General features: G+C 54.0%; 2 protein-coding genes across 2 annotated transcripts; one reads left to right on the top strand and one right to left on the bottom strand.

The window, feature by feature from the left end:
* Positions 1-1156: 1156 nt before the first annotated feature.
* Positions 1157-1747, top strand: LOC138062758 (olfactory receptor 14J1-like). The gene has a single exon (XM_068921765.1). It carries the CDS (start codon positions 1157-1159, stop codon positions 1745-1747), a length of 591 nt encoding a protein of 196 aa, XP_068777866.1.
* Positions 1748-7200: 5453 nt separating this feature from the next.
* On the bottom strand, positions 7201-7782 carry LOC138062757 (olfactory receptor 14J1-like). The gene has a single exon (XM_068921764.1). It carries the CDS (start codon positions 7780-7782, stop codon positions 7201-7203), a length of 582 nt encoding a protein of 193 aa, XP_068777865.1.
* Positions 7783-10097: the final 2315 nt, after the last annotated feature.

Raw genomic sequence — 10097 nt, 5'->3', positions numbered from 1 at the left:
CCCTCTCGAAAGGCACCGCTGTCTCTCAGCTTCTCCCTGATAGCTGACAGACCTATCAAGAAGCTTCAGAGATGCAGAGAGTGTGGAGAAGGAGGTGGGAGGCTGTAGGTGGGCAGCTGCAAAGAGCGCTGAGTGTCCTTGGCCAGAAGGGGAGTGTGGAGAGCTGCCTGAGGTGCCTGGAGAAAGGGTGAGGAGTTTGGAGATCTGCCCTTTGAAAGTGCACTCCTCTGCTCTCAGCAGGGGCTGGTTTCTTTAAAGGGTAACATCATCCTCCAGGTGAAAGAGGTGCGAGCACAGGACAGCCTGGGAACAAGGCTAATAAATGAAATGTCCTCACTCTGCCCCAAGTGACAGTGGATGCTTTCCTCTCAGGACTCACAGCAGAAATGCTGAGGATTTCTACCTTGAAAGAACACTCCCCAAGGGTGACAGGGGCATCTCAAATCAAATTAAAGAAGGAGGAAAATTAATCCCTGAAAGTATTTTCTGCAAAACTCAGACGATGGATATCATTCGACAGAAATTGTTCCCCCCCATTCCCATGTACCCCCTACTGTACAGCCAGGTAGACTCCTGCGGAGCCCATGGGCAGAGGTCCCTGCTCCTCCCGACACACTCTGCCAGCCTAAAGCAGAGCTCAAGCAAAGGACCTGCACAGAGATCCTCCCAATAAAGGAGAGAGGCAATGTGGTGTTTTTAATGAGAAATGGAACATTTTATTTCTTTAATTGTTTATTTTTAAAATTCTTTTCTAACTTGTCATTGTCTTTTCTTCCTTGGAAAGGTCCCCATGCCCAGGGCAGAGAGCAAAATGTCCAACAGCAGCTTCCTCAATGAGTTCCTCCTCATGGCATTTGCAGACACACGAGAGCTGCAGCTCTTGCACTTCTCCCTCTTCCTGGGCATCTACCTGGCTGCCCTCCTGGCCAACGGACTCATCATCACAGCCGTAGCCTGCGACCACCGCCTCCACACCCCCATGTACTTCCTCCTCCTCCACCTCGCCCTCCTTGACCTGGGCTCCATCTCCACCACTGTCCCCAAATCCATGGCCAACTCTCTGAGGGACACCAGGACCATTTCCTATGCAGGATGTGCTGCCCAGGTCTTTTCTCTTGCCCTTTTCATTTCAGCTGAGTATTCTCTTCTCACTGTCATGGCCTATGACCGCTACGTTGCCATCTGCAAACCTCTGCACTACGGCACCCTCATGGGCACCAGAGCTTGTGTCAGGATGGCAGCAGCTGCCTGGGCCGGTGGTTTTCTCCATGCTCTGCTGCACACTGCAAACACATTTACAATGCCTCTCTGCCAAGGCAATGTCCTGGACCAGTTCTTCTGTGAAATCGCTCAGATCCTCAAGCTCTCCTGCTCACACTCCTACCTCAGGGAAGTGGGGGTTTTTGTGTTTAGTGCCTGTTTAATATTTGGGTGTTTTGTTTTCATTGTGCTGTCCTACGTGCAGATCTTCACAGCTGTGCTGAGGATGCCCTCTGAGCAGGGAAGGCACAAAGCCTTCTCCATGTGCCTCCCGCACCTGGCTGTCGTCTCCCTCTTTGTCAGCACCTCTTTTTTTGCCTACTTGAAGCCCCCCTCCATCTCCTCCCCAGCTGTGGATCTGGTGGTGGCCGTTCTGTACTCGGTGGTGCCTCCAGCAGTGAACCCCCTCCTCTACAGCATGAGGAACAAGGAGCTCAAAGATGCACTAAACAGATTGATTCAGCTGGTTCTAGTTCAGCAGCACTAAGCTGCCCAATTCTCCTCACAAGCAGTTTCCGATTCATCTCACAAAACTGTTATGCTTTGCACATTCTCTCTGTGATCATCATGTTTGTACACAAGGGTTTGAATTCATTCCACTTATCCAGCAGCATGAACCCTGTCTTTTTGACTGAGACGCCTGCTGTGAACATCTTTCACTGTATCAGAGCTGGCTTAGGTCTAATAAAAGAGGATTTCCTGTGTGCAATGCTTGAAAGTTGGGCTGTTCTTCCAAAACTGGAGTAAAAAATGTGCTTGAGGACTTCCACCCTGAAAGACCCTGTTGCTTTTCCAAGGGCTCTCTATGGGCTCAAGGCAATGAGCTCAGAGGTGATGTGTTAGGGAAAGAAGGTGGGATTCAGCTGTCACTTGTGGGTGCCCAGGGCTCCTGGAGGTGGTCAAGTGGTATCTCCCATCCGACAGGGCTGGAGACGGATGCCTGACCTTCTCAAAGGCAGCATGGAGCCTCCAGGAGAGCACAGGGCATCTCCCAGGGCACTCTGTGCCTTGAGGTGGGCAGTGAATGGAGCTTCACAAAGTCAACTGGAGTCATCCACACTTAAAGGGTAAAACCAATGAATATATAGGTGAGTTAGAGCTCTACTATCTCACAAGAGGCAGTGGGGACCCAACAGGCACAGAAAGGGAGCCTGGAGAGTCCTTCATGTCACCTCCAGTGGAAACCATGGGCCAGATCTGGGGACACACCTGAACACAGCCTGAGCCATTGGAAATGCCCTGTGATTGCTCAGAGCATCGTCCATGGCCACAGATCCCTTCTCAGGCACGATAATGCCCATCCAGCTGGGTCTGCTTCCCACCGTGACAACCCCAGCCAGCGTGGAGTCACCCCATGGCCCCGTGGCCCCACAGCCCACTCCCTCTGCACAGCAGCACCACCAGCCCGGGGCCCTGCGGGGAGCACAGGGAAGGGTCCAGGAACGGTCGGGCAGGCCAGCCTGGACACACGGATGTGGGGAAAGGCTCTGCGGGGAGCAGGGAGGTCCCTGGAGAAGAGGAAAGGAGCAATTGTGCACTGGCAAGGAAGCATAAAGGAGGAAGAGGAACGTGTTTCTCTGTGTGTCCAGGAAGGGCAGGGTGCTGTGCCCCTGGGGCAGCAGGAGCGGCCGGAGGAGCCCCAGGGCAGGGGGTCTTGGTGTGTCGTGGAGAGAGGGGCTGGCCCGGGGGGCTGCAGGCAGCCTGGGGGTAGGGGATCTCCTGGACAGCAGAAGGAGGGACCCAGAGTGTCCCTGTGGCCTGCCTCCTGGTGCCACTGGGGCCAGTTCCAGCTGGGAGGCTGGTGGGACGGCAGACACACATCCCCCCTGCCCTGGCCGCTCACCCCAGGTTTCGGGGTGCATTTGGTTGCTCTGTCCTGCTGGGTTCAGTGCCTGTATGGAGGGGAACGGCCGGCCCTGCCCGGCCTCTCTCCCAGCCATGACCCCGGCAGACCCCGGGCCATGGCTGTGCGCTGACCCCCGCGTGCGACACGGCCGGGGCTGGGCAGGGTCCGGGTGCTGGGGGAGAGTGCCAGAGCAGGAGGGCTGTGGGGGGACGGGGCACCGAGGGCTGTGGTGGGGACGGTGCCAGGGGCACATGTCCCCAGCCCTGAACACACCCTGCCCTGGCCAGTGCCTGCACAGTGGGGCCATGGGGCTGCTCTCCAGTCCCAGCCCTCCCCACCTTCCCCCCAAACATGACATCCACCTTCCAGAAGGACAAGAAAGAGCCTCTGGGAAAGGACAGACTGCTCCTTGTCACCTCAGCCCCTGCAAAGCAAATCTTCCTGGGAGTGATTTGCAGCCCTAGGAAGGGATTGGGATCAGCCAGCATGAAGTCATGGAGGGCAACTTGTGCCCGACCCACCAGATTGCCTCCTGTAATGGGATGACTGGCTGTGTGGACAAGGGGAGTGCTGTGCATAGCTTGTGTATAGCTTGAATGGAGGAAGGCCTTTGACATGGTCTTCCCTAGCACCTTTGTCGCCAAAGTGGGCAGATGTGGGATGGAGCCGTATGCACTGGAGTATGCAGGAAATTACCAGGAGGCCACCTGGCTCCAAAGGCGGAGAACAGTGGTGCAAAGTCCAACGGACTAATGGCTACCAGTAATGTTCTTCAGAGGCCACTACTGGAGCCAATGCTGTTTGCCTTGATGAGTGATGCAGATGATGGGATGGAGTGATGGGATGCTGTGGTGAATTAACTCCCCTCCACATCATAGGAACATACTAGAAGATGAACTACCAATCACCGTGCCCTATCTATAACCTGGAGCGGGATCGATACCGCACCAAAAGGTCCCGACTACTTTCCTTTTAAGTTGATTGGGCATCCCAGATGAGGTGGTCTGGGCTGTCGACCAAAGGAACCTTCTGGGAGGCTGGCAAGGCAGCGGGTAGGCAAATGGCTGGATTGAAAGCGCATGTTTTGTCTGGTCAGGTTAGTCCTCCTGGGTGACTACATACTGGATAAGTCTAGTTATAAGAACCCCCGGATAAAAGCTCACAAAGGCAGGTGGACACTCGCCGAAGGTCGATGCGGCCGGGGAAGAAGAGGCTGTGGCAGCTCTTGTCAGAGCTCTCGAGACGCCCAGCCACCTCCTACAGGCACATTTCCCCGGCTGAAGACGCCAAGCAGCTGCAGCGGCTGGCCACCATCGGAGCGGCAGAAGCGATGCTCCACGGGACTTCGTCACCAACACCCCCTCGACCGGGGCGCCGTGCGAGGGCACTGCACTACGTGGAGAGGAAGCCTGACCTTTCCCACTCCGACTCCTACGATTAGGTGTCACCCCGTCCGGAGGGTCTTGCGGGAGGTCTCTAACTGAGTGCCGCTTCTTCCAGCAAGAGCCATGTGTCCCAGTCCCAGTAGGGAGCTGCTGCTCTGTCCCCGGGATCAGAGAATACCCCGTCCGGAGGGATAATTGCAGCAGGCCCTGCACGCAGGTGCCACTTCTTCCCTCTGGGGCTATTGCCCCCCAGCCGTGTTCATTGTCGGTTCAGCTCTAGCCGCAGCCATCTAGTAGCTTGGGCATCAATCCCCTTCCACGACCTTGTTCCCCTTTCTAAAGGTTGTTTCTTTATTGTTGCTGCACACTTAGATATGAAATAATGTCATTATTGTCAATTTTCATTTCTGTACTAGTATATAAATATTGTGTCTATGTATATATGCATATATATACATACACATATATATACAGTTACTGTTATGAGAGGAGGAATAAAGTTTGTTTACTGTTAAGTGTTGTGTGCGCTGGCTCTTGTAAACCCCCTCACACCTCAAGAAGGCAACCCCCAGGTCAGCTGAAGAATCTCTAAGTGGCACATACGGCTATCTAACATGCCCTTTTCGTGGTGCACGTGCACTACTGGCATGGGCCGCCACAACAGCATAACTCCGACACGGCCCAAGGACAAGGGGAGCAGCTCCCTGGCAAGGAGGACAAGGCCCCACAGTGAGGCTGGTCACTCTGTCTCCCCTGATCTTGTGCCCACGAGAACTCCCTCCCTGGCTGCCTCCAGACCCTCCATGCCCACCCCGCTGCCCAGCACACCACGACAGCCCTGGCCCTGCCGCCCCCTCCAGCACCTCCTGCTGCCCCAGGGACAGAGCCGCCTGCCCCGAGCTGGTGCCCAGAGAAACTTGTTTCTTGTTCTCATTTTCTCTCTCTGCCTGCTGCCCTGCTTTTCTCCTGGGACGTCCCTGCTCCCCAGAGAGCCTTTCTCCAGGTCACTGTGTCCATGCTGGCCTGGGTGTTCTTGCATCCTCTCCCCTGTGCTCCCCGCAGGGCCCTGGTCTGGTGGTGCTGCTCTGCAGAACGAGCGGCTGTGGGGTCATGGACCCACGGGTTGACTTGTGACTAAGCTCTTGCCCTGCTGGCTGGGGTGGGAAGCAGACCCAGCTGCACAGGGATCACCACCACTGCTGCCATGTGGCTGTTCTCATGGACAATGCTCAGAGTGACCCCAGGTTGTTGGCCAGGGCAGGAGATGTGTTTGAGGTGTGCACTGTGGTGTCCAGCCTGTGGTGTTTCACTGAGGGTGCAGGAATCACTCTCCCGTCCCCCATCCCTGCTCCTCCTGGGTCCCCTCTGCCTCTCCGGGCACTGTAGAGCCATCGTTTCCCCATGCATACCTGGATTTAGTGCTGTACCTTCTGGTTACTCCACCATGGACCATCCTTGATTTTTGGAGGCTCCACCCACTGCCCACCCCAGGCACACACTGTCCCTGGACATCCCCTGAGCTCTCCTGGGGATCTCCTGGAGATTCCCCTCCACAACAGTGGGCAGCTCTCATCAGCACTGTCACCTGTGGGACAGCCCCAGGCAGGTAATTCAGAGACCATTCACTGTCTCTGCTAAACACCAAGAGATGAGCCCTGAATCCAGTCCTCAGTGCCCAAAAGATCACCCAGGGCCTCTGAGCTCATCCCTTGGATCCCACAAAGTTCACAAGCAGAGCAGCAGGCCCTTTCATGGTGCAATCCCTTGGGCATATTTTTGACTCCATCTTCTGAAGAAAGGCCAGACTTCAGGCACGGCACAAGGGAGATGCCTTTTATTATAGGAAATTGATTCTGGAAGCCAGGTCTGGCACAAGGGTGCCCATGGCCTGATCCTGCCTGTAGTCACAGGACACCTGAACATCAAAATACAACCCTACCATTCCCAGGTTACGAGAACTCCTGGGCTGTAAACACACATGACAGCACAATAGGTCAGTGTGGAAATGAGACGAAGCAGTTGTGAAAAGAGAAGGATCTGCTTCTGTGGGTGGCCACCTCTGCAGGAAAGCTGCAGTCCCCAAGGGAAGGCTGCAGCCAGCAAAAGCCTGCTGTGGTGGTGTGGGGACGGTCCTGTGAAACAGAGGGTCCATCCCCACAAGCTTCGTCCAGAATCTCCTCCCCTCCACTCCTACTCTGCTTTGAGTGTTGGTGCTCTGTAGAGGGAAGGGATCAGCCCATGACAGCCAGCTGCCACCCTTGCAGGAGAGGGGTGTGAGATCACAGCCTGACTGTGGCCATTGGAGCTGAGCTCTCCTAGTGGACACAGGACCCATGGTCTCACCTGACCTGTACCCGTCTGAGCCTAACTCTGTGCCTGGGAGCTCCTGTGGTGTCAATGCCAAAAGAGACCCTGCAAAGGGAAACTCCCCTCATTGCACTGGGGGCATCCGAGGGAGCTCAGACTAGCAGGCTCTGAGGTTCCCCCATCTCAGCTGAAGAAGGGGAAGCCTGACTTCCAGCTTCAACATGGTCTCTGGGTCAGATTCAGGAGAGGAGAAGAGGAGGAGAAGCAGGATGAACCCAAACATTTTCCTCTAGAAATGAATATAATGCAGAAAAGTAAGACAGACAGAAGTGAACAAGTCATAGCTGTGACCAAAAGTATCCTGGGATTGATGAGATGGTGGACATGGGACAGTTATCGGTGCTAACATTGCACTGATTGCAAGAGTTTCTCCAGGGCATCCTTGAGCTCCTTGTTCCTCATGCTGTAGAGGAGGGGGTTCACTGCTGGAGGCACCACCGAGTACACAACAGCTACCACCAGATCCAGAGCTGGGGAGGACATGGAGGGGGGCTTCAAGTAGGCAAACATGATGGTACTGACAAAGAGGGAGACGACAGCCAGGTGAGGGAGGCACATGGAGAAGGCTTTGTGCCTTCCCTGCTCAGAGGGCAGCCTCAGCATAGCTCTGAAGATCTGCACATAGGACAGCACAATGAAAATGAAACACCCAAGGAATAAACAAGCACTAACCACATTGAGCCCCACTTCCCTGAGGTAGGAGTGTGAGCAGGAGAGCTGGAGGAGTTGGGGAATCTCACAGAAGAACTGGTCCAGGACATTACCTTGGCAGAGAGGAATGGAAAATGTGTTGGCAGTGTGCAGGAGAGCATTGAGAAAACCACTGGCCCAGGCGGCTGCTGCCATCCTAACACAAGCTCTGGTGCACATGAGGGTCCCGTAGTGCAGGGGTCTGCAGATGGCAACGTAGCGGTCATAGGCCATGACAGTGAGGAGAGAATACTCGGCTGAAAAAAAGAAGACAAAGAAAAACATCTGGGCAGCACATCCTGAGTAGGAAACGGCCCTGGTGTCCCTCAGGGAGTTGGCCATGGATTTGGGGACAGTGGTGGAGATGGAGGCCAGGTCGAGGAGGGCGAGGTGGAGGAGGAAGAAGTACATGGGGGTGTGGAGGCGGTGGTGGCAGGCTACGGCTGTGATGATGAGGCCGTTGGCCAGGAGGGCAGCCAGGTAGGTGCCCAGGAAGAGGGAGAAGTGCAAGAGCTGCAGCTCCCGTGTGTCTGCAAATGCCACAAGGAGGAAGTGGTTGAAGGAGCTGAGATTGGACATTTTGCTCTCTCCAGGCATGTAGGACTGTCCAAGGAGAAAAAAGACAGTGACAAGTCAGGAAAGACCCTCTCTGGACAAAATTCTTTCCCTTTCTTACAGACATTCCCCCCCACTCACTTCCGCACACACATTGCTTTTCTCCTTCTCAGCAGCACCTTTGTTCCACTCCCTGTCCAGAGCCCCACTTTGTGCTGGCTGAGTGTGCCACGAGGAGCAGGGACCTCTGCCCAACGGCTCCAGAGGCATCAGTCCTGCTATGATGTAGGAGGGCTGTTCAGCCACATCCAGTTCAGAGGCATGTTGACCACCCAAGTAACAGCTTCACTTTGGGGGGGTAAGTGGGGGAGGGATCTTGCTTGTTGGTCTGCTCTGCAGGGTAGGAATATGCACCCTTAACATTGCTGTGAGTTGGCAAAATTCTTTAACCATAGCAGAATCAATTCTTCAAGCGCAAGGACGATGAAGAAGTCACAGAGCCATAACAACCTGATCTCTCTTACTTCAGTTAGTCGGAGACCTCTGAATGCCATTGACATGATAATGTTCACCATCTTGTGTGGAAGATGGTAATCAATCAGTCCCTAACCAAGGCTGGAGAGAATCTGGCAGAGCTTTATCTTCATCTTATCAAATGTAGAAGCGATACGACCTTAAGACAGGAACCATCAGCCAATAATGTTTAACCAGTGCAGTGAATACTTTGTTCCTGTTCCTCACAAGAAAGAGGCCAGACTTGCAGCCCTGGCCCTTCTAGAGTCAAGGGGAGTCCTGCCACTGGCCTCACGTCTCTGTGAATGACGGTGGTTAGTGGTAGGAAGAGCCCAGGAGTGGGGATCTCTACCATGTAAAGAGGAAAAGAGTAAGAAGTCTCATGAATCTGTTTTGCATTTGTAAGAAATAAACAGACATAAGATTCAAAGGCTGATAATGTTGATGTCTATCAGTATTTATAAAGAGGGAATTATTTAGCAAGGCTACACTGGTGACTCTCAAGCTGAGCTGAACATGCAAACCGGGAAAGTTATGATTTTTCCAGTCTGTGCTGTGGTGTCTCAGGATTAAATCTTAATGTCGCTATGTGTCCAAATTGCCCTTTGTCAAATACTCACTAAAATATACTGCTGTCTAACTCATATGGTTAAAGCGCTGGGAAAAAAAAAAAATTCCCCTTTTCTACCTTTTCTGGAACTAAAACATCTCCTTACAGAAAAACAGCTGCCTTGGCCGTGCACCTCTCTCAGCCACAGGACAATCTCAGCCACAACTTACCCTGAAAGGAAAGTGGCCTGTGCTGACAGTGGTGTCCACTTGCACAGCACACACCTCCAAACTCTCCTCCCTTTCTCAGCTCACATGTTCTGAGAGTGATGGAGAGGGTGTGACATAGCGCATGGCTCTGATGATCAGAAGAAGGACTCGGTGATGTGGCTCTGAGACAGAGGGAGCTCTCAACACTCAGCTTGTAGCCAAAGACACACAGGGCTTATTTCAGCTGCCCACACACAGCCACCGCCAGCAGCACTTCCAGTTCCTTAGCACCTCTGGGGCTTCTGCACGGGACATTCAGCTATCACACATGTCCTGCAGAAGGACACAGCAGCGCACAGTCCAGCAGCTTATCCCAGGGAGGGTCAAGGGTCTTAAAGGTGGAGGTGTCCTGAAGGGACAGTCAGCTCATTCCCCAGCCCCACACACTCTGCTCCTTTGAGCCCCACAAGCAAGAAGGAGACTTCCTCCTCTCGCTCCATCTGCAGAGACAGCTCTATGGCTAAAACCACAGGGTCTGTGTCAGAGTCTGCAGCTGCAAATGTCATCCCCAGAAAGCCCTCGAGCAAGAACAAGAGCGGCCCGGACAGGGGGAGAAGCAAGGAGCAACACCTTGATGCTTCTGCCTAGGGTGGCAAAGAGAGAAAGAGTGAGGGACACTGAGCAAGGTCTTGCCCTAACCCAGCTGTGCACACCACCTCCCA

The sequence above is a fragment of the Struthio camelus genome, chromosome 29 (genome assembly GCF_040807025.1).
Source record: "Struthio camelus isolate bStrCam1 chromosome 29, bStrCam1.hap1, whole genome shotgun sequence".
Classification (NCBI taxonomy): Eukaryota; Metazoa; Chordata; class Aves; order Struthioniformes; family Struthionidae; genus Struthio; species Struthio camelus.
Note: the sequence above shows the minus strand (reverse complement) of the source record. Positions and strands in the feature narration are given on the sequence as shown.